Source organism: Aphelocoma coerulescens (assembly GCF_041296385.1).
Source record: "Aphelocoma coerulescens isolate FSJ_1873_10779 chromosome Z unlocalized genomic scaffold, UR_Acoe_1.0 ChrZ, whole genome shotgun sequence".
Lineage (NCBI taxonomy): Eukaryota > Metazoa > Chordata > Aves > Passeriformes > Corvidae > Aphelocoma > Aphelocoma coerulescens.
In genome coordinates, this window is record NW_027184085.1 from 17,585,732 (window position 1) to 17,610,659 (window position 24,928).

The following is a 24,928-nucleotide window of genomic DNA, read 5'->3' on the forward strand; positions in this document are numbered from 1 at the left end:
GCCCACCCAGCATGCTGTCATAAAAAGTAGGTCCTGCTTGGCCAAACTGATCTTTTTCTATGACCAGGTAACTTGCTTAGTGGATGAAGGAAAGGTTGTGTATGTTGTCTACATGGACGTTAGTAAAACCTCTGATACTGTCTCCAATGCCATTCTCCTGGAAATGTTGGCAGCCCATGGCTTGGGTGCACTCTTCACTGCATAAAAATTGTTGGGATGGCTGAGCCCAGAGAGTGTTGATGAGTGCAGTTATATCCAGCTGGTGGCTGGTCACAGGTAGGTTTTCCCAGGGCTCAGTACTGGGGGCACTTCTGTTTAGTATCTTTATCAATGATCTGGATGAGTGGATTGAGTGTGTATCCTCAGTGTTGCAGACAACAATAAGCCGGGTGGGAGTATTGATCTGCAGAAGTGCAGGAAGGCTCTGCAGAGGGATCTGGACAGTATGGATTAATGGGCTGAGGCCAGTGGTGCGAGGTTCATCAAGGCCAAGTGCTGGGTTGTTGGTTCATAGCTGGGCCAGGTGTTTCCTGTTCACAGTTTCAGGTTTGGCATCAGGCTGTGCAAATAATTGAAGGGCACAGGGAATGCTCTTGCACCCTGCCTGGGAATCCTTGCTTCTGCAGCACAGGCAAATAAAAGGACAAACAGTTTCAACAATGAGGAGAAAGGAGATTTCACTGCAGTCAAGATTGTGATGAGAACCTAGAAAAACACTGCTGGTGTCAGAAATCAGAACTGGGGTTTAACTGCTCAGAGTTCAGCTGAAGATTAATGTAACTGTAATTGTTTCAGAGCTGTTTCAGAGCTTCTGTCAGTTTAAAGATGAAATTAGCATGTGCTTTTTCTACTTTATTTTCTCAGTTGTTGATTTTTAGTAAATTTTCTGGTAATTGTTACTTTCTAGTTATTTCTATTAAAAATAGTTTCCTTTGGCCACATCTACAAGCCTATAAAATGCATTTAAAAAAAAAGAATTCTACAGCTTGAGACAATTTTTGTCAAAAGTCAGTGCATAATCTCACAATATACAACAATTTAAAACTTGGGAAGGAAACTGCCAAAGAAAATCTAGAATCAAATGCAGGGGCTACAAACACTTGCCAGCATTCCTTCTAACGATATCTAAATATAATTTTCTAAGTTTAATTTTTACCTAATCAATTGGAAAAAAAAAATTTAGTTGCGTTGGTAACAGGATTTCAAAACTGCAAACCCCCAATTTAAACATTTAGATCCCAGGCACTAAGAATCTACCCATCACGTTTCTCTCAAAACTGCACGCGCGGAGTAACTGCGCGGAACACCTGAGTATTTCCACTCGTGCTCTTGTACACCGAAGCCGTTTCCATCGATTTAGCGAAGACACCGGTATTTGGTTTGATCAATTGGTGGTTATTGGTTTTACTGGCCTCAGCCCCCGCCGGTGCCGCGATCAAACCGCGCTGCGGGCGCGGGCGGCCCAGCGCCGGCTCTGCCCGCAGCTCCGGGCACGGCGAGGGCTCTGCGCTTGCCGGTGCCCGCGGCACCCCGCCTCCTCGGCCGGCGAGGACCTCACCAGCACACAGCAGGCTGACGTCGGGCCGCGCCGGGCGGGCGCTCCCACCCACATACGCGGCGGACGGACCTTCCAGCCGGGGTCCCGCGGCGCCCACCCGGGCCGGTCCGACGGACCCGCGGCCCGAGCCCATGTCTCGGTGTGGGCGCCCCGCGCCGGCACCGCCTCGGCGCTTTTTCCGCGGGCGCAGGCGGGGCTGCGCCACTGCACGGTTAATTACGGCGGCGCCGGGGACTCCCGCCGCGGGGGCGGGGCGCGCGCTGGGGATTCCCAGTCCCGCGCGGAACGTTCGGGATGGTTCCCGTGACGTCACGGAGGGGGCGGTGCCGGGGAGTCCCTCCCGCCCCTCCCGGGCTCCCGCGCGGGGGCTCGCGCGAAGCTTGCGCGTGCGCGCGGGGAGCACTGCGGCGCGGAGCGGCGCCATTTTGAGAGAGCGGGGCGAGCGCGCGGCGCGTGTGTGCGGGGTGCGTGCGTGCGTGTGTGTGTGTGCACGCGCGTGAGGCGGCGGCCGCCGGGGCGTCCCGGGGGGGGGGGACACTCGGGATACCCCCAGGACACTCTCGGGAACGAGCACGGAGCAGACACGGAGCAGCCGGGCTGCCACTCTCCCTCCCGCGCCGTGCTGCCCGGACCGCCCTCGAGGACGGCAGGGGGAGGTGCTCCCGGCGGCGGGAGCGGGGCGGCTCCGGGGAGGGCAGAGGACGGGCGCCCGGCGGAGGCCGTGCGAGCCGAGGGCCGGGGTTCTGTGTGCCTGCACACCCCGGAGCGGGCGGTTTGTCTGTCCGCACACCCCGGCAGCGGGGGCTGTCTGTCTGCACACGCCGGAAAAGGTCGCGCTGGAGCTTCACCGGCGGCTCCCTGGCCCAGCCCAGCGCTTCCCGCCCGGCTGCCTTCTGCAGATGTGTTCACCTTTACCAATAAAACGAGAAATGACCCTTTTTTTCCCTGTTTTTGCTGCTTCTCTTTCCCCCCAGCCCCCACTCCCTGTCTCCCCTCGCTCCCGCCCTCTCTTTCTGTCGGGATTGAGAGGCAGGGGAAGGTTTTCGCTGATAGGCTGCGTCCTCCGTCAAGCGTTCCTGCCGCCCTCTCCGGGATGTGAGTGGAGGTGTAACCGAGGCTTCCGTTCTCGGGCTCGGCTCCCTGACTGCATCCGTGTTTGCTCTTTAGGATCCAGGTTTCTGCCAGTTTCTATTTTTAAGATTCAGGTTTTTCGGCTTTGTTTGTTTTGTGTTTGTCTAACGCCAGTCCAGATTTCATAAGGGAAAACTGATTTTTCTGGTTTTTTTTGGTTTTTTTTTTTTTTTTTTTTTTTTTTTTTGTACCGTAGGTGGCTTGAACGACAGAGTCAGTCCTGGATGTTTGCAGCCTTTTGGTTCAGCTCGCAGAGAAGAAAAAAGGTGAACACTGACCTGCAGCAGTTGCTTCCTGTGAAGGAGAAGAAATATCAGACACTACTCTGGGATTATTTGTGCGTGCTTCGTCCTGAAAAGGCCTCTGAAACAATCAGTAGACATCTGAGAAGAGAATTGAAAAAGTCTTGGGGTTTTTTCTTCTAGCAGTGTGGAGCACATCACCCTTGGATTCTTTTGTCCACATGGCATGGATACATGGCTAAATTTATTAAGTTCTGAATACTTCAGCTGCCAAAATGAAGTGCTTTCCTCTTTTTAGATATCCTTTTTCTTCTCAGCAACATTTTGTCTGAGTCAGAGGCGTAACCAGTTTTGTTAACTGGCTACAGGTTAAATGTGGCCTGAGTCACTCTGGAGGCATTGCTGAAAAGTTTCATGGCAGATTGTTTTTCCTCCCTTATTTTATTTTTTAGATTTTCTGGCATAGTCTTCTCTCATTTTGCAATAAGACTTATTTTCTAAATGAAGATTTTAATAGATGTTTGTTTATCCTTTTATATTTTATTTAATATTTTTGTTTAAAAATGTTGTTGCCTATAGGCAGTATGGCAGTATCCAGATAACTGTTGTTTACAGTTGCCTGTGCTGCCAGAAGGTAGGAAATGTTCTACAGTTCATATGTGAAATTTGGGGTTTTGGCTTCACAGTCTGTGGTCTAAAACCTGTATTTATTTCACCTGGAACTGATGCTGCGTATAGTGATATCTACATGGAATAGACAAGAGAAGAAGCTGTCAGAGAAAAGAAAAGGTTTTTAGGACGGACATTTGGCAGACTTTGTAAATAGCCTTGCAGGATCTGTAAGCAAGAAGGATGGGTAGCTGATTTCTGTGAGGTCAAATCTATGTCAAACTGCTACGAATGTAGTATCAAGGGGAACTCGGGATATTATCTCAAGGAAAACAAACTGGAAAAATATAAATCACGCAGTACCTAACACCTTGTGCAGTCCTCTTGGATTAGGTAAGTGTTGTAGTGTTCATAAATCAATTTACACTTGAAAAAACATTTTATCAGTAGAACAGTTAAACCAGTAATTTTTACTGATTAGAGGTTCTTTTGTTGTTGTGTTTTTTTCGTTGTTGTTGGTTTTTGTTTTTTGGGGGAGGAGGGTTTGTGTTTTTTTGTTTTGTTTTGTTTGGGGGGGGTTTGGTTTGGTTTTTTTGAGAATGTTGAATATTGAAGCTTGTTAATTTTTACTTGTTGGTCTTTATAATTAATGAAATAATTCCTTAAGAATTTGAAGAATACAGGTGCAAGAAGAAACGTGTAGGTGAGAGTGTGATTTCTATGGGAGATTAAAAAGTAGATACATCTAGACTAAATCTATAAGAAATTTAGCCTTCATGTTGATGTTGTAGTCTCAGCAGTTACTGTAACATCCTTTTGACCAAGTCTTCCGGATAGCTTGCATGTTTCAGTCCTTCCATTTGTGTTAGATGTGTTTGCAGCATCAGAGTAGTAACACTATAGAGGTTTTTTTACTCTTTTTTTTTTTTTTTTGCTTTCCACTATTCTTTGTCACTTACGAAAACCAGAGGTTTTTTTACCAAAAGTTATTTTGCTGCTTATGCAGGCTAACTTTTTTCTGTGTTGATACTTTAAGATTGGCTTCAGTGTATTTTTTTATTCTGTAATGTTAGTCTGACTGGTGTGCAAGTATAGCACTATAAAAAAAACCTTGTTTCCTTTGAAGGATTTGAAGTGAAATCTTGTGGTGAACTGGCTAATCTTCCTTGTTATTTTTAGATGTATTGTAGTTTCCTTCCTCCCACAGTGATTAAATATTTTTTAATTTTGGAATTAATGTGTTTATAATATTTTTTGTAGGTTTGCATTCAGCTGAACCACTACTGCCTCAAAGAAAATTAAGATGGACAGAGCAACTTAATTCAGAAGTCAGTGGTAATTTTACTGAAGTTCTCTATCCCCTACCCCACCTTGATGATTCATAAGGCTTTAAATAATTAAAGCGTTATTGGGTAGACTTTAAACTGAGCGTCTGGTAGAGGTTACACATTTACCTCAGTTGTCACCTTTTAAAATATTTTTGAGAGCTTCTGCGATACTGAAGTATTATTAGTAGTGAATGACAAAAAAGGTTTTCTCTAAGGGCAGTGCAAAGATGTTTGGGAAGATTGCTTGTGTTAAAACCTTGTAGAAAAAGTGTAGTTAAGCATGTGAAACTTAAGCCTAAGTATTTAAAAATTACTGTAGTTTGTTATTTTGACCACAAATGAAGGACTTGCATCTACATAAATTTTGTAAATTCTCGGTCTCACTAAAGTTCTTATCTGTGTGTTGTCAGTATCTAAAAGTTGAACTGGCTTAGGTTTTCTGCTTTGGATGTTCTTGCTGTTTTGTTATTTTAACTTCTGTTTCAGTTTTGTTGTTTTGAAAATATGGGAACTATGGAACATGAGTAGGGGGCTGTTTCTGTAATTTCTGGCTATGACTTGTGGCTCTTCTGTGTTGAGTCTTGGTGTGGCTGGGATTGACTGGTGAGCTGAGCCACTTGTTAAGGAACCAAACTAATAGAAAAGAATGATCTTGTACATTCCTTTACTTGTATTAATATGCTTTGTTTGAAAGCATTTGGTAAATTGAGAGTTCAGGTGTGAGTAGCCATTTCATTTGATTGTTGTCTATTGTATGCTCATGAGAGTAATAGAAATATTCACTTCTTAACTCATAGAAAACATGATGTGTTGCTTTTTTTCCCCAATATATTAGTTTTCAATGCTGTGAGATACTTTTATTTCTTTTCAAGAGGCTCTCACTGAAATCAAGGAGCTACAGCCCCCACTTACTATTCTGGGTGACATATTTATCTATACTCTTCTCCTTCTGCAAGTTTTGAAGAGTTTGCTTTTTAGCTTCATTAAATTAATTCTGTATTTACACCTCTCTGGTAGGATAATTCTTTTATTCCTTGCACAGTACATACGCTTGGGAAGTTGTAGTGTCCCACACTTAAGGGGAAAGGAGAGCCCAAGATTCATAAATGCTTGTGGTTGAAAGGGACAACAAAAGTTGGTGGAGCCACAAAAAAAATCACCAAAATTACGGTTTTGTCTGTAAATTGCACACTTGGCATTGAAATGGGTATGTCTGTCCCTGGCCTACCATATAAGCACACAGCTTACATAGTAGGGATAGGGTAGAAGGGAAGAGATGAATTGAGGAGAAGGGAGAGAGAGAAAAAGAAAGAAAGAGAGAAAAAGATCACTAGTCCTGGTTCCTAGTGTTGGTCTAGCTGATGTGATGTCCTGGGGTGTGCAGCCAGGGCTTGATGGGCTACTTTTTTATAGATAGGTTTTCTTCCCCTGAAGCTAAGGTTTTCAGTTTCTATGCAGATCAGTTATCTTGCATGGTCCATTCTTTGAGGCCTTCCTGGAAATGGGTTGGAGGGGTTTGGGGGGACCTTGGTGATCTCATTATCCCCCTACTGCATTGGCCTTTGGTTAACAGTTCATGCCTGCTTCTATGCTGGTGCTATCTTTTTGTTGTTTTGTCCATGGATTAGAATAAGGATGTTTGTCCCAGAAGAGTCCTGCCCTACCTCTGCATGGCCCCTTCTCCAGCCACATCCCGTTGACCAGCAATCATTGGTTGGCTCTGCAGTCATCCAGCTATTGGTGTTTGAGATATACAAGTTAGTCCCTTACCCTCAGGGATTCTATAGAAGGGTATTTTTTTCTTATTTGTGTGCATATGTGTTTGACTAGGATTCAGGAATATTTTACAGCTGTGCCCTTGTACCTGAGCAAAATTCATACCTATTGAGGAGAGAATGCCAAGCATGCTGGTCCACTTTAATTTCTTCCCTAGATTTTTGTTTTTCAAGTGCTTATAGTCTGTTGAGTGCTTTGCAGACAGCTATGAAGGTAATGTCCTTGCACCCAAAATCTTACACTTTAAGCCTTGATGTAAACATAGCTTTTGTAGTGGAATAAATGCCATCAGGTTGTGTCTTCTACTGATGAGTTTATTCTGATAGATTTATAAAATGGGTACAGTTGTACTGGCTAATTCTTTAGAATGGTGTAGGCTGCTCTACTGTTTGAAAAAACTGTTGGTGGAAACTTGGGAGAATAAGTACCCTTTAACCTTGCAGCAAAGCTGAAACGGAATTACATCAATAAAATGATAGAGGCAAATTGTGCTAGTATTTAGCATTGTACAAGTTAATGCACTTTGTGCTCCTTTTTTTTTGTCCTCCATTATAATGAGATTATTCCGTTTAACATGTGTGGATGAAGCTGTTACTGTGACAGTTCATCAATAACGTCTGAGGAAGTTGCTTTTATTTCATTTTTTTTAGTAGCAGTAGTAAATTCTGTCCTGCAGCGACAACTATTTGCAGGCCTCATAAACAAACGTGAATGAAACTTGGCATGCTTTTTGTTTTGTTTTTTCTTACTCTCTGTATTTGAGTAGCTGAACATGGCAACTGATGATAATCCCTTTGTGGTGCTATCAACTCTTCCACAGTCTTCCTCCTTTCATATCTTGGGAAAACGTAGGGAAACAGCTGAAGTAGGGAATTGTTTATCTGCTTTATATGCTCAGCACAGGGCAAAACTTCTGCCTTTTTCAACTGCTACTTATTCCTTGTGATGACTCCAAAGTGCTAAAGAATTCCTGGTGATTTCCTACATAATGTATGCTAACTAAGGCAGTGATGTAATTGAACTAACACTTCAGCTTTTGAATTTGAACCTTGCTAAAGGGCAAAAAATGAACATCTATCAGGCTTTCTGCTAAATGATCAGTACCATTTAGTTGAATCATTACACATCAAAGTGTGTAGACTCTCAAGTGGGAGAACCTGTGTGGCTGTGGTTTACCTTCAATTGTGAAGTTATTTCGTGTTATAAAATAGTTGGCATTTTGGGTTTTTACATCAACATTTTGGTACAGTGCCAAAATGAAAACTTTTTGGCTAAAAAGTCATTAGTATGTTATTTGAAGCACTTAGCAGCTTCATCTGCATCTAAAACACTTCTTAAAAGATGTTTTGATTGTTGTAACATCTATACTTGATTCACAGAGGTGAACTTTAAAACCTGTTGCTTGTGAACCATAATTATACATAGAAAAGGGGACCATATGATGAAGAGCAATGCTCACATTCTAGATCCTTATGCAAAAAACAAAGTGTGCTTTTGTTAGTTCATTCTCCCATAAAGAACTTGTGCCCTAAGTAGAAATGAAGGTGGATTTTTTTTGGGTTAGGTTTTCTATTTTTTGGCGAAGTCTATGTACAGCCAGGTGTTAAGGCTGTGGCCTTACTAAAGAATGTGTTGGCTTTAATTGGTTAAAAAATTGACCATTACATTTTGACTCTGTACACTTCTCATGCCTAAGCATAAGTGTTCAGATCTAACAGAGGACTTTGCTCCTTCCTCAGTGCTCTGCAGGAAATCTTAGTTTTTATGCTTGTTTTTAAAACGTGAGGCAAGAAGGTAAATTATAAATTCAATGGGCATCTTCTTTTGTACTTCTCTATTGTCCAGTGGTAGAATATATATGAGGACAGTTCTGTATTAGATGGTGGGGACAGCAAAACTAAAACTAGAGAATGTGCTCGCTCTGCAGTAGCGTGATTGAGAAATAAGAGGCTGCAGTTGAGCTGCTTCAGAATCTTTTGTTGAACCAGTGGGAGAGACTCTCAAAAATTTAGCTCCCTTTCCTTGCTATTGAAGTTAGGAGTTTTTGGCAATAAATTTTAGAAAACAGAAAAACGTGAAAGAATTACCATACCCAAACCTAACCTTTTTTTAGAAACAGTTTTACATTGAAATGTCACAAGGGGTGATGTGACCACTTTCCCTTCAGAGTGTTAAAAGTTTGACTGTAAAGATGTAAACTTACTCTGTTGTTGTGGCTGTTCAGTTACAAAGAGAGAAAAGAAAGAAAGAAACTTCAACTGAAGATTCTATTTGTCATGCTTTTGCAGCAATTTATGATCAGTAGAAATGCTTCCAGTTTCAAAAAACTTAAAAAGCTTGTGTAAGGGTTTAATATTATATTCTGATTTATTAACGTGCAAATTTTGGATAGCAAAATAACTTAAAATTAGCTTATTTTGATTTGTTGAAACTACATGAATCACAGAGTAGTAAGGAAGATACCTAGTAAACTGTGTCTTCAAAAGAGAAATAAAAACTGGGATGTCTAGGTTTTAAATAGAAGTATTGCTTAGAGCTTACATTTAGCAACTTGATTTGAAATTAGTGCTACTCTTGACTAGAGATAGCAGAGAGGTGTAACAGGGAAGGATCTGGTATCCCTGGAAGTTTTTCTTTTGAGAGAAGATGTGTTTTATGGCAGAAGAAGAAACTTTTGGTCCTGTGGGTTATTTTGAAGGCTTGCTTAGTTTGAAAAAAGTCCCGAATGATTATATAAAGAGAGAGTTTGTAGTCTGATGGCTGGGTCTTGTGCACATAGTTTCTTTGCCTAATTCAGACCAACACTTGGTAGCTTGCCTATGGCTCATGATAAAGAGCTGAAGCCAAAATTTGAAGCTGGCCCATGATGGGAGGACTGAAGGGACAGTATTCTGACGACCTGGTTGAACCCTCTGAAATTCATACATATGCTCTTGTTTGTCTTCTAATGAAATAAGAATTTGATATGTATGCTGGAGCTCACTATAAAGGAAGCAAAGCAGCAGCAGTAGCAACAAATTGAGACACTGAATATGACCTTTTTCCCCCTGCTCTCAACAACATTGTAGTGTACTTTAATTCTCATGGCTTACAACCTTCTTTTACCCCATTTATTATATTATGCCAAAAATTACATTGACAAAGTGAGGGTGGGTTGTCAGGTGTGTAGAGTAGAAGTGGAGTTAAGAGTCCCCTATGTAATTTGTGGTGTGTTGTACTTACTATAATGATAATCTGTGAGGCATTAGTTAAAAGCTCATAGGAATGTGCCACTTAGATCTGCATACATGCTAATTTTAGACTTCCTTGAAAATACGAATGCAGATATCATCTCAGTGCTTTTAACATTTATTCTGTTCGCAGTTTTCTCTGTGCAAATCAGTTGACTGAACGTCTAAACTGGTCTTCAGGGAGCGTGAAGAAATTTGTATCTCTCTGCTAATTCACTGAATTCATGGCTTGAACTTCCCCCCACCTCCACTACAAGATTTGAAATTCCATTCATAAGCTTCAAGTACTCTTACCTGTTTGAGTTTATATTGCTGTTTATTTTAATGGTCTTCTGACAATCTCTCAAGTTCCCAAGTGTCACAGAAACTATTTCCTTTTAGATGATAGACTAGACAGAGACAGAGCATAAGTATAGAACATGAAAATACAGAACTATTTCTCCTTTGTTTTGCTTGTCTTCTGGTGATGGGTTCACCTGTCAGGATTTGGTTTGGTTTTTTTCCAATTTTAGATTTATTTTAAAATTTGTTTTTCCTGCAAAACTTTGGTGAGCTTCATTTAAATAGGATGTAGTTATACTATGGTATGTAGTAGTATATAACTATAGTATAGTTATACTATGGTAAATCCATTCCAACAGCATACAACTTTCAGTAGATTAAATTTGTAAAATGTAGGAGTTTTGGCTATTTTACTATGTTATTGGCCTGTTTTTTTCTTATTATAGTAATGACACTGTTTTATCTGTTTCTTCATGTTAGAACATTATGAAAAAGCAAAGCTGGTTTTTTTTATTCTCACAGTTCAGACAAATAGTGTTACCAAATGTATCTTGCCTGTAGCAATGGTTTTAAGTATTGAAGACAGCTTTCTGAGCTAGAGAAATACTTTTATTTTGTTCAGTGAAAGAGACTTCCATGAGGTTGGATCTGTTCAGTTGCAGTGAGACTGTCTCTGCCAGCTGAATACTGGTTAGACAAGTTAAACAATGCCCTTCAAATTGGGTGGGGACCATCTTTGGTCTCATGTCCTTGTCATCTTCAAGCTGTGCTGTGCTTTTTTCTCCACCCTCAGTGAAGAAAGAATTAGGTTAGGGAGCACTTAAAAAACTTGTAAGTCCAAGGGGTTTGACAGGATGCTGAGGGTTCCATGATGGGTGTTCCATTCTTCCATGAGTGCTGATGCTATTGCAAGGCCATTCCTTATTATCTTTGAGAGGTCTAATGGTCTTTGGGAGGGGTTCTCAAGTAAGAGAAGAGAGCAAGTATTAATCTTGTCATCAGGAAGGATGAGAAGGAGAATCCAGGGAACTAGAGGCCAGTCAGGGACACTTCAGTCCATGGGAAGGTTGTACACCAGCTGATCCTGGAAACGTGTTTCCGAACACTTGAATGACAGGAAGGTGAGTGAGAGTAGTCAAATGGCTTTAAGAAGGGGAAATCACACTTGAACAAGCTAGTAGCCCTCTACAATGAGGTGACTAGCTTGCTAGACGAACAGAGAGTGATGTATGGTGTTCCTATTGACCTCAGTAAGGCTTTTGATATTGTCTTCCATGACATCATCATGGAAAAGCTGACAAGTATGTGTGGAGAAGTGAGCAGTGAGGTGTATCCAGAACTATCCAAATGGTCAGGCACAGCTTGGCAGGGACGTAATCAATGGCACAAAGGCCATTTGGAAGAAGCTGAACAATGTACCCCAAGGTTCAGGACTGGAGGTCCTGCTGTAGAACATCTTCATTAAAGTCCTGGACAGTGGGACAGAGTTTACCCTCAGCAAGTTTGCAGGTAATATAAGATAGGGAGAACTGGCCGATACAGACACTTGGTGTTTGTGCTGCTGTGTGGAAGAATGTGAATAGAGGATCCTCATGAAGCAAAGGGAAAATGTGAATTTTCTGGAATAGCAGCTGCATATGCCAGCTACAGAGAAGGACCTGGGGGTCCTGTTGACCAGCAAGCCAATCATGAGGCAGCACTGCATCCTCATAATGAGTAAAGCCAATATCTCTCTGGGTGACAGTGGGAAGAGTGCTGCCAGCAGGTTGAGGGGAGTTCAGCTTTGTCGTGTATGCAGCCGTGGTGAGGCGACATGTGGAGGACTGTGTCACCCTTGCAGGCTGTGTAACACTGTTACAGGGTCCCTGATACAAGAAAGGGTGGGATTTGGTGGAGAGAGTTCAGTAAAGGACCACAAATATGATAAAGGGACCACAATATCTTTCCAATGGGCAGAGGCTGATACTTGGTTTGACATTCTAGGGAGGTAAAATTGGCCATTAGTCTTGGTTTGAAGTTCTAGGGAAGTACAAGTTGGTCATTAGTCTTTCAGAGTTATCGCTGGGTGTTATATTTTAATTTTTCAGAAGGTTCTTTCCACATTTAAAATTAGTAAGCCATTAAACTCACTTCTCATGTAGAATTGTGTGAAGGTGAAAATTACGAGGGAGACTTTAGTTTTGTTAATACTATTTATGAGACTAGAGACTCTTGGTACAAGACTAAGACAGGTTTCCGTCAGAAGATGTTGCAAGGTAGCTTTGTTATAGGGTGGTGCCTAAAGTTCATGGGCCTCTTTGTCATAAAGAGTTGCATTGTTGAGATTTTCCTGCTATAATCTGTGAAGGGTGTGGACCTGGGAAAAAAAGGTATGTTTTTACTCTTGATCCTTAGGAGTTGTGAAATTGTTACAGTGTTTATAGGTAAGTCTATTAAAAAAGTAGTGCTAAATGTATTTCCTCTAGAGCTACTTAAACTGAATAATGAAAATCTCAGATCACAGCAGTTAAATTGAATGCATATTATTTTATATTCCATGGTCTTTTCCAGATTCTGTATTTTAATAATCAGGTCTATTATTTTTCTTATTTGAAAATTTTCTTATTTTTTTCTTATTTGAACTTTTTTGTAGAAAAACATAACATGGAACTGAAATCCCAAATGCTTTTATTACATCTTCTTTCTCTGCCCTGCCATCTTGCAGTATTTCAGAAGGTGATTTCTTTTGCCCTGCCATCTATGGGCTCTCTTGTCCACTTATCCAGACAGTGCAGAGAGTGCCTCCAGCTGAATTCTCAGAACAGTCACTTTTCCAATTCCTGTGTTGTGCCCTTCCAGAGATGCTCTGTGGCTATTTATAGTGTTGGGTAAATAGAGAGAGATATTTTTTTTAATGCTGTAAATGTTTGATGAATACAGTTGAAACAAGAAGAAATTCTGGGTAAAGGATTGTCTTTAAAAGGAGCCAGGAGTGACTAGGTGAATTATGTTTTTTGTGTAACCAGTTTATTCCAGACCTCAGTAGCCTTTGTTTTCATGATACATTTAAGGCCAGATTAAATACTTTTGTAGAGGAATTTGCTATTCTACTGTGTTGTCAGAAGCAGTGCAGAAGACACGATGTGACTTTCTACTATGTGAAAGTAGTCTGCTTACACTGTAAATTTTCCAGAGTTTGAACTGGAGACTTTCTTATTTTATTTTTTTAAAATTTTATTTACTTTTATTTTGATTTTTATTTTTAGTTTATTTGTAGCTTATTTTTAGTGTAGCTTATTTTGTAGTTTATTTTGTTTTTTATTTTGGTTTTAATTTTAATTGTTTTAAAGCTTTGTCTGTACTAACTGTTTCCAGCGTTTTATAGATGCCTGGCATGGGGGAAAAAGAACAGTCTGTGTCTGTCTTCATGTCTTATCCTTTTTCTTGATAATGTTTGGCAGCACAGCTGCTTACTGGTGTAGTGCTGCAGCTAAATGAGGTAGTAAATACACACGATTTTGTCTGTAGTGGCTCTACAGTTGCCCTGTACTGGGTCTGGTGTGTGACTGCAGTGTATTCCCATTTTCGATGTGCTACGCAGAGATACAATCTGGAGTAACAGATGCTTGCTGGGGTTCTGCACTGTGCTTAGCCTGTGGTGCTCTCAGGCTGTACTAGTGGTTGGAAATACTGCCACGTACCGCCAGCCTGCCTACTTGGTGGAATTGCCCCAGAGTGAAGGGTGTGAAATCCATGACTAACATGAGTGTGGTGGCAGCAGTCCCAAATTTAGCACAAATGGTGTGAGAATGAGCAAGCATTTTTTTCCCCATGTCCCCCCTAGTAAATAGAGGAGGAAAAAAACAAGTATTAAATTAATTTTTGCTGCAAGAAATTACGTAACTTTATTAAAATGTGACAAATTGTGTTTGTTAAAGCCAAGATGTACTCCATAACACTGTTTCAGCTAGTTTGTTTATCTGCATCTCCTTGATCTGTGTATTTCATGCCCCTGTTTCATGTGAGAATTGCATGGTGGAGGTTTTAGTTTATAAAAAAGCTTTGCAAATGAAACTTAAATAAGTTTGCTTGTCCTAGTATGAGTGAAGTAAATGTTGCAGACAAAGTAAAAAAAATTAAGATGAAGTTTCAGGAAGCACTTTACTAAAGTGATCTGAAGCCAAGCTAATCTGAAAGTTGTGAATAAAAGAGTATTTCTGCTTTTGTACCATATTGAATTCTATATGTGTTATTGCAGGAAAAAACCAGAATTTTACTTGCATGTTGGTTGTAGTGGGTGTTCTTCATGCTTAAAAAGTTAGTTTTTTAAACTGTATATTGATTTCAATTAACAGGGGAGAGAAAAAGAGTTGCTGGAGAGACATTAGTCTTGTGTGGTTAGCACTGAAAATGGGGAACAAGTGGATTAGCTTTTACAGTGTTACCTTTGTGTAATGCATCATCCTGGACGTTAAACTCTTTAATTACAATTATTAGGGTCTGATTTAGGAGCGTAATAGAAATCGTCAGGATCAAGTATTTGTCTAAGTCTTAAAGCTGTTTCAGAATATTGTTCTTCTGATCTTCAGGACTGTGTGTCTGTCCACCCACCTTCAATCTACTGTGACTGATACCTTGTGATTCTGGTGGTGTTTTGGATTAAGATACCTCCTTTCTTGCTGAAATTTACTCCTTTGGATGTTCATAACTACTTTCTAAATATACCTTATGTCATTATTTTGTGAGGTAAAGTAAGCCAGATAGTTTTCTTAGACTTTTCTTGTCCGTGGTCACTGTAGTAGCTTGTTACTGCACCAAGTAAAATCTTGAATTCCTGTGCTGTTACTCTTAAGTGTGATTTCGTGTGTATCTTGTTCTGTGGGGATTTAAAAAAGAAAAAGTAGTAGTGTGGAAAAAAATGGACTGTTGTCTTTAATGTTTGATTTCTTCATTTAATTTGGTAAGCACAAGATAAACTAATGATACTTGCTTTAGCTTCATTTTTGTTTTGCAGGTTTGGGTGTTGACTCTAGGTGTTGTTTCTTAGCCTTTTCCCAGAAGTCTTGACTCCTGATTCATGCAATTGCTTTCTGATTCCCTTTTCATAGCATGTTACTTTTTTTTGTAAAACAAAGGCAATGCAGCAATTTTTCCCAGATGCTATGCAGATAACACAAATTTGTTTAGAGTATGGTGTTTCCTGCTGGTTTACAAATGGTGAGAAATAGTGTCTGTCACAAAAGAACCTATTGACTCAACCTTAAAAGACGCCTAGCCCAACCTCTTCTGTGTATTGGTTGAGTGTATTTGGTGCAGTGTTCCTCTTTCAGCTGCCAAAGTGGCTCAAAGTAGATGACTGAGTAATACTTACGACAAACCTCTTCACCGTACATCATCTGGAACCAGCTGTTCATTGCTCCTTGGCAGTCACTGACTTATTACTGAAGATCGTATGTCACAAAACTATAGAATTAAATTTTATTTAATTGAATATTGGATTAATTATTGCATGTTACTTGAAGAAAAGTGCTTTACAGACTTCTTTCAGATCCCTCCCTCAAGATCTAAAACTTAAGAACAGGATTTCTTTCTTTGCTGTAAACTATTCTATTACCCACAACACAGCAATACATGACTTTTATCTAAATTTATGGGCTATGGAAGACTTTGTTTATTGAGGTCACTAAGGTCGCTACATACTACTTGAATTGGTCACAAGAGGCTATTGCTGAGATGAGACAATAGTTTGACCAGTCTGATTAAAGATGTTTAAATGTATTTGAGTGTTAATAGTATGAGGATAGCAGTATTTCAGTATCTTTTTCTTACCTTTCTAGAATTGTGCAGCTCTGCTTCAGCAGCAGAGAACCCGAGCCAAGTTAGCTTTTGCCACCGTTTGGTTGAAGAATGGCAGATTTTGTGCTAATAGGTAATGGTGGCTTAAATATTCACGATAAATTTTGGGCCTGCTCTTTTGTTATGAAGAGAGTTTCTGAAAGCACTGGAATTGTGTTTGAATCGGTGGTGTTTACCTCACTGAGTTTACTCCTGATAACTGTATTAAGGCGGGGAGTACATCAGGTGCTTTGTTGGTGTTACTGAACAGCATTTATGTGGTGTGTATGCAAGAGAAAATTTGCTAGTAGACATATGGTTTTGTGTCAGTATAATTAAAGCAGTGTCATGCTACTGACTTACATTCTATTCAAATACTTTAAATATTGTTTTTTTTTAATTTAAAAGTAGTAGGTAGTATGTATCTTTGTAAAGATTGGAAATGCTTTGGTGGACACCGAATGCAGACACTTGACTTTTTGGGATAGCTTAGGTAGGGGACCTGAATAGCAGAAAAGGAAGGAAAAAAGAACTTTTTTAATGCTAGAATGTGTTGCAGAATAATTTGCTAGTTGTTGGTCTAGCTTAAAGTTTGAAAACAAGCAAGAAACACACTAGTGTTGGCAACCAAACTGATCACAAAGGATTTAAGCATAGTAAATCCTGCCTGTGGCAGCAGAGTTGCCTTGCTGACATCCCATTCTTATGTTTTGTGATCTGTTTTCAATTTATCACAAATACCTTCCTGAGAATGAAGAATATGCTAGAACTATCACAGAGCTATCAAATATGTGTCAGATCATTTGAACAGAGATCATGGTTGTAATAAAAATGTTTTTATATATAGGGCAAACTTGTTGACAATATCAGAAAGTTAGCAGCTGTAGGAATGTTTATGAAACCTGGTAAAATACGGAACCAGCAACTTTAAGCTGGGTAGGCTATGTCCTTTAAAGCAGTTCTAAAATATCTTTTCCTGACCTGCCCTTTGTTTCCCACTTTAATTAGGGCTGGGATGTTTGCGCCTATTCAGAGTTAGATAGGTTTAATAATGAAAGTACTCTTGGTTCCCATGTCTAATTGCTAGACCAATCATATGTACAACTAGGTGAAAGCAAATGTTTTCTTGACTTCGGTGTGGAGTATCCAGTATCCACAGGAGTTGTTTTTCACGTTATTCCTTAACTGCAAACCTCTGAATTTGGTCAGGTAGTGTTCTAGAAATACATCTGTGCTTTTTTTCTTGCTAGTTTTTTATCAAAACTATTTGGAAGAATTAGCCCAGAAGTTTGTCTTCTATGGGCTTATTGAAACTTATATATTCTGTTGCTGACTTGGTGCTCTGAGTATTGTGTAGTTTTGGTCTCTGTCTTTACCGTCTGTTGCTTTCTAAGAAGGCGACTGACTTATCTGACAGAGCAGCACTGATGAAACTTTTTAGAGCTTTTTTAGCTGAGAACATGAGGAAGACTTGAATCTGCTGCTAGAATAATTTTTGTGTGAAGAAATAGACAGCCAGTGTCAGTGAGCTGTGGGAAAAGGTATTTTTACAAAATGCCTTTCCAGTCCTTGGGGTACTTGGTGATCACCCAATCTTTTATGCAAAGGATAAAAGGTAAGGATGTTAGTGAGTTAATAACAAACTTTTCTCATAGCAGATGCATAAATAATGTTGGAAAGCTTGACTTGTTTTCTAAAAACAGTAAGATAAATCTATTAATAAAGTTAGAATGTTAATGTATTTGTTGTCCTGTACCTAATAGTTGATGCACCAGTAACTTGATAATACTTTGTGGAATCTTTATGGTCTTACTCAGTATAAACCTAATCTTACTCATTGTTTCTCATACTGTAAGTGCCTCAGTCTGAAGCCTTTGTTGTTGTTGTGTTGATCGTTCAGTACTGAAAATCTGTGTTGATAATTTCTGAAGATTTCATGATTCTTCTGCTTGGAGATGAGAACTGTGTCTAAGTGAAGGAGAATGAAATTTTTTCTTGTTGGAATCTGCTCAGATTTGTTGTTTCTTAATTTGACATGTCTTGGTTCATTTGTAAACATACGCCCTTTTGTATATTATTGCTGAATGGGATGTATCAGTAAAAGTGAACATGGTTCCTTTTAGAAGGAGAATCCATTTCTGTGATGGTTCATTGACTCTAGAACTTTGTTCATTTTTATTTTACTGCTTTGATATAACTCGAATACTTAGAAAATTTCTCTGGAGTTTTTGTTGAAATTAGTTTAGGAATAAGTGTTGAATGATTTCAGCAGAGTAATTTATAGTTACTTATTTGGGTGAGACATACCTTTAACCTTGTCTCTAACTGTAATAATTGTACGTCCTACCCTACAGTTTTAACTATGGTATTGGAGGTACCTAAAAAGTTAAGTATGAGCTCACGTCATTAAAAAGAACCAACAGCTCATTTAAGTACAGTTTTATACTAAGTTAAATCTAACAAATCAGTTAGACTTTGTTTTAGAAGCTGGAATAGTCTTGTCTGTCAATGGAAATCTGCTATAGCCTGCAATATTCTGGTTCAGGCCAGAGAACAGCAATAATTATAGTTACCAAGTTCAGATTCCATATCTCTTACTAATACTAACATTACAGCAGTCATAGATTAAAGTGAACCACTTCTGTGCTCACTGACTAAAAGATATGCACTCTGCTGTGCAGAGATGTGGAATATACATTTATTTGGGTCTCCCTATGAAATGTATGTGGGTGCTTATTATGTTTTTACTAGCTGAATTTCTAATAGCGTGTGTATCATGCTTAAAATATTTTTGAGTCATTGGCCATTTTGCAGTGATCAGCTGCAGAGCATGATTCACTTACACTTGTATAATTCAGGCAGTGTTTCATCCATGTCTTTCCTGTCTGTGCTATAGTTCAGCTTCAGGTAATGTAGTTCACATTACCTTGCATTCTCTTGCTTATTGAGAAATATTTTCTTACCTGTGGAAGAGTGTAGGATAGAAAAAGTATTCTTAAGTTTTAACTGTAAACCATTACATTCTTTGGACCTTTTTCAAACTGGAGGATTTTACTGGATTTTGACACTCTGGACATGCAGACTCTGTTTCCATTGAATCTAGAGACACTGTGAGGTTTGTGATGATCCCAAATATCTAGATTTTTCATAAGGAACTTTCATATGGCCACTGAGAATAACTGTTAGGGATTAATTTTTTAAAAAATCAGCTTCTAGGAAGCTAATAAGATAGCTACTGAAATCCGTTCTAGATAGTACCAGAAAATACTTCAGCAAGCTAATTCTGCCATAGTGTTCTGGATCAGACCTTACACAAGATGCTTCATCCTGTTTATAAGAGGAAATAGAGGAAGAAATGTTACAGTATTTTCATGATTCCTGTGATATATTTGATTTATGTGACATTTAGTTATAAAAGCACAGATTTGATGCTGTAAATGAGATGAGAATAGATAGATTCTAAACCAGATGTGAGGAAAATAATATGGAAAAACAGAAGGGAGATACTGAACAAAAGACAAGTGTAATGCCCTTGTAACATAAGCACCAGAAAGGACTAATTTCTTTTCTTCTGATTACAGGGACTTGCCATGAGGTGCTAAGCCTTTTTTCTTTGATTCAGGGAGACTGGACCTAAATGGCGCAGCATGACTTTGCTCCAGCCTGGCTTAATTTTCCTACTCCACCATCATCAACAAAGGTATGTTTTGTACTGTTCTTTTGAAAAGGCACTCTCTTTATTAGGGAAGTCTAAATGTCATAACCTCAGTCACAATAAAAATGCAAATCTCTTCATGAATACTGTGATGACAGATGACTCCAGTAGAGTTTTTGCTTGAGCAGCTTAGTTCATGTAAAGAAGCACATGCCTGGCTTTAGCTGTGGTTGGGTTAAGCTTGCCTTCATCAGGAGTTTAAAATGAACTATTGTGTTCTATGCTACGAGTACCAAGATGGGGCATGTACTTGATGTTCCTGCTTCTGATTTTTCTCTGTGTCCTGTAAATTTTACAGAAGTATTATCCTGTCATCCAAGGGATTAAAACTATGCTTTTTTAGACTTTCTGAAATGGCTCTGCAGTTGATGGTGGAATGCTTGTTGCTGCTGATGGAGTGTGATGTTTTCACTCTGTTACACATCTTTACTCTGGTTGTTTCATCTAGACTACTGTTACTTTATATAATGGGACAGCTTGGAAGTGGGAAATAATAATCTCTTAATTGTTAGAATTTGTAAATATTCCTGGAAGTCTTGAGTATGTCTTTCTCAGAAATGTTTTTTTCTGGCCTATCTTTCTACTCTTCATTAATTTGTGGAATGCAGAAGCAGAGTCAGCACTGGATATTGAAACTCCTCTCTGCTTCCCTATTCGTAGACCTATCTTCATTATAATAGTTTGAATTCAATGTTTATATCTGCTGCTCTGAGGAATGCTTTGCTTTTCTTCAGGGTATTTATATAAGCTTCATGCAGTCTTTCATGTCCATGTAAAATGCTTAGCCTTGAGAAACTTAATGGCAGTAGGCTTGTGGTATTGTCAAATGCACAGATAGCTGGCAGTGTTAGTTGTGTTCCTAGTGCTTTGATTATGTATGTCTACACAAACATGAAGGCATTTTTTTAGTCAGGTCTTTAAATGTCCTTATTTATATCACTCTGTTTATGTTTCTTCTACCTTGACCTAGCTAGATTGATTGTTTAGTATAATCTGCTGCTGGGAACATCAGGCCTATCTGTTCTGGGATATGTAGTCTCTGAAAATCCAAATTAGGATGCAGACTCTTTGTTTTCTTTCTCTGTGATTTATGATGCATTCAGTTGTTTTGGTCTGATTTTTTCAATTGAATATGTTTTAAATTGGAAAAGTATTTGGAGCTTAATTTAGTATGGTGTCACAACTGCAAAACAATCTTTACCACATATTTGAAGAGTCTGCTGCAAGAACTTTACCTGCATGCTTTGTGTCAATATAGCAGGATAAAAGTAAGTTCCAGAACTACTCCACTACCACTAGAATATATCTGGGTTGTACTTGTCACCTCATTTCTGAATTGAGTGAAATTTCATTGCAAGTGTATTTTGTGGCTTCTGTTCTCTTCCATGATTCTTTGCCTCATGGAGTGTAGTTAGATTTTCTTCTCTTTCAAAAGCTCCATGCTGTATCCTTACTCTCTTTTAATATTTGTGTGTCATTGTCAGAATGCACTGGATTTCCCTGGATTACCTGCTCCCTCAATGACAAGCATTCTGTGATACACAGCACATTTGGATATTAAGTTCTTGAAAAGTCTGTTTGGTAGTTCTTAGTTCACAGAGTAAAACTTGTAGATCCTCTACAAGACAGGTCTCAAATGTTGTGGCCCCCTGTCCCCTCTATTTCCTAAAATAGATTTATTTTCTGCTTCATGCATATCAAAAAAGCAGAAGAGAAGAGATAAGAGGGATGAAGAGGAAGGTTGGGGTGAGAAAGCAAAGGTGTCTGTTTTGTTCAGAATAGAGCTGGAGTGAGGCTATGGTATCAACAACGTTTAGTCTTGAGAAGGAGAAACTGAGCTCTACTTGGTCAATTTTTTTTTTCCTGAACTGTAATCACTTTCAGGGGTTACACCTACAGAAGCCTGGTTTTCCCTTTGAGCACTTACTAGCTGAGATGTATTTCCTTACATAGCTCAAGGCTGGCATTATAGAAACCTGCTGCCAGGAAGCTGTGATTGTGAATGAGCTGTTTGATGTGACATAGAGATTACAGCTTGATTGAAATCCATCTCATCTGTTGCTGCTGATTTCCTTTTAACAGCAAGCTTTTCTTGTCTCTCTGTCGATTACAGCAAAATCCACCTAAGTGGGTGTGTATCTGTCACTCAGTGGGTTTTGTTCCGGTCTGGAACTAAGGTGTTTGTGTCAGTGCAGTCTTGCAGATGGGCAGGTGGAATAAGAAGGTGTTGTGAATAGTGAAATCATCTTGGGATACGTACAAAACTTCTAAGAAAGTACTGCTGTAAAAAGGATATGGGGACATTGCAGATAAAGTCAATTTTTACAAGTTCACTTTTACTTCTTTTTAAGCCATTAGACTTCCTGTATTTCTTAAAATCTGTTTCATTTCTATCCCTTTTTCTTGATTGGCTGAACCAAATCGGATAATTTCTCAACTTCCAGAAATTGCCTGTTAATTTCCTAAATTTCCTATTAATTACAAAGCTTACTGTCATCTCTGTCTTGAGAGGCTTCGTAGACTGGTACCTCCATCATGTGGGGAAAATGGAAACTGCATGATCTTTGCACACTATTTAGAAGCTTCAGATTCATTATAGCATGTACAACTCAAACACTATATATAAAATGCTATCAGTTATACTTTGCAATAAAATGTTGATAGTTTTGAAGTTAATACAAAAAAAGTTAAATTCCAAAAGCAATATTAAGAGCTTGTTGTGTGTAAATGAACAAATGAAGCATCTTCTAAAATTTCACCCAAGATTGGCAGATCTAGCACTTTCTGAAACTTTTGGCAGCTTAGTCAAAATCTGTTTAAGGATTTTCTTTTACTTAAATATTTAGATCAATTTGGTAATTTTTGAAGTACTTTTAATAATTTTTTGCAGTTTTCTGGTTTTTCTCTCTCCAAGGAGAGTTTGTCAAGTAATTCACTTCCTAGGTCTCAGATTGAGAGGGTAGTCCCTCTATGTTTGACTTCTGTTACAATTTGGAAATACATGCTTTGATTTTTAAATATATACGTATTTGAGTTTGAATTTTGAGAAGTGAATATTGAACAGCACCTTGAGCTCTGCAAGGGCATTTTCCATAGAGCTTTGGGTATCTTTTTTTGTGTGTGGGGTAGGTGGGAAGAAGGAAGTAATTTTAAAGGTACACCCAGACATAAGGAAGACATGGGTTGTGTAAGGCAAGATATTTTTTTGGTTTAATCCCTTTAGATATGAATTCTAGTCAGGATGTGGTTGATTTCTTAGCACTATGCTCAAGATAAGATTTTATTTTATAAACTACTTCCTACTGATACGTTAAATATTTATTTCTTTAAAATTTCTCTAATGTGTACTTATAAGCTGAAAATTTGAAGTATCTTTATGAATCTGGACACTTTTGATTCTAGATTTTATTAGTATTTCATAACTACTTGTGTTTGCCTTATTAAGTTAAAATGACAAGGTTAACGAATCACACTTTATTTGGGTATAGCTGCCTTGGGTGGAAGTGGTTCCTTGCTTTCTGTGGAATGCATGTATGTAGTCTCTGAAAATCCAAATTAAGATCCCAGACTTCTTTCCTGCCTTCCAAATTGTGATCTTCTGTCCTTTCTTACCTTTTAAAAATTTTTTTCTTCTGCTGCGGTACATGTCACTTGTGCTCTGTTCTGCTGCCAAAACAAAGTAGATGCATTTTATCTTGTGTCACAAACATGTGACTTAAGGGCTGTTTCAGTGTCCTGGAGCAGAAGATGCAGCTTCCACTTTGTTAGCCTGAGAGATGGCAACACAGCTCTGAACTTGACACAACCCTGACCTCAGAATGTGAGGACTGCTGCATGGTCTGTCATTCAAAGTTCTTGTAAGAATAAATTGTATATTACCATGAACAATGTGCATGTTACAGTTCTGATGATTAAGTTTTGTTATTAACCAGATCTCAGGTCTACCACTTGTGCTCCTTTACAGTCATCACTGAATTTTGAGAAACATTCTGAAAATTTTTCATGGTCAGAGAATCGTTATGAAGCAAATCGCAGAAGACACAACTCTTCAGAGGGATTTGATCCTAACATTGGAAGGCCGAATGGAGGTATAATTTATGGAACACTGTGAATATGTTTGCATCATTTCTTTGTAACACTAGCTAGAAAAGAAGTCTGATGATGATAGCTCATGTATGCTAAATCCTTTTTCTGCAGTGAAAGATTGATAATGGAAAGACACATCTTGGAGAGGATGTGAGCACTATGGGTTGGTTAAAGTAATGTGATTCCAGGTGTATTTCTCTCTTGAGCAGAATAAAAGTGTTAATACTCTAGCCAACAGCATATAAATGAGCAGCCAGAAAAAGAGATTGACTTGGCATAATGTTGGCTGGGTATCTTCTTTCTCTGGCACTGTTTTGTAAGATCCTTCCCTGCTGCTTATGTGGAAGAAAACTTGTTTACTGTGCTATCATATCCCAGTATATAGAGCTGCTGACAACTTCTTCAACAATTCTGCGAAGTAAAACATTCTTTTTAAATTGTTTGTAATTGTATTTCTTTAAAATTTAAAAATCCAAGGGCATTTTGGGCGAAAAGAGAGGAATGGTTGGCGTTCACAAGGCAGAAATGGTCCAGAAAATATAAACCATCGTGGGGGATACCATGGTGGAGGTTCCCGTACTCGTAGCAGCACCTCACATTGTGGAAAAGGCCAAGGCCTGCATGAAAACAGTGTACCTGATAATGAAACCTGCAAAAAGGAAGACAGAGAAGTACCCAACCAGTTTGAGGCTGAGGATTTTGTAAGTAAATTGTAATTACCATAAAAAAGGTTTATTTTTGTGTGCATTTTTGTCCATTACAAGTTACATCATGAGATTTTACCAATTTCAGATCGTCATATAAGGAATCACCTTTTCCATAGGTAAGGGAATGCTAGTAGTTTGTCCATTAACTTGTTTATCATTTTATATCCAGATTGTGTCACTATGTGTTTATTACTGTTACTTGTGTATTTAAGTGAAACTACAGTTGGATTCCAGTTTGGTGTGGTATGTGTATGTATTAGATTCTACACAGTTACCTTATTGGAAATCTGAAATAGTAACAAAGTAATCTCCATGCCTGTGGCCTTTTGAGATCCCATGCTTCAATCTACAATTAGGATGTAAGGGGAAGGGTGATCTTGCTCTTTGAAGAAACATGCATTGCTGTTTTTTTGCTTTCTCTGGGCAGTTCATGTAATGACATTGGCTGCT

General features: G+C 39.1%; 1 protein-coding gene across 3 annotated transcripts in view; it reads left to right on the top strand.

The window, feature by feature from the left end:
• Positions 1 to 1,950: 1,950 nt before the first annotated feature.
• GPBP1 (GC-rich promoter binding protein 1) overlaps positions 1,951 to 24,928 on the top strand; it is a 36,015-nt gene continuing 13,037 nt past the window's right edge. Inside the window, exons 1-6 of one of the 3 annotated variants that reach the window (XM_069001221.1) lie at positions 1,951 to 2,022; positions 2,886 to 3,933; positions 4,801 to 4,868; positions 19,552 to 19,670; positions 23,650 to 23,773; positions 24,249 to 24,472. In XM_069001221.1, the coding sequence (XP_068857322.1) occupies positions 19,608 to 19,670; positions 23,650 to 23,773; positions 24,249 to 24,472 (411 nt within the window). In that variant the 5' untranslated portion in view covers positions 1,951 to 2,022; positions 2,886 to 3,933; positions 4,801 to 4,868; positions 19,552 to 19,607. Of the gene's footprint in view, positions 2,023 to 2,121; positions 2,733 to 2,885; positions 3,934 to 4,800; positions 4,869 to 16,047; positions 16,065 to 19,551; positions 19,671 to 23,649; positions 23,774 to 24,248; positions 24,473 to 24,928 lie in introns of those variants that run through there. The other 2 variants (XM_069001220.1, XM_069001222.1) reach the window with 2 other exon arrangements.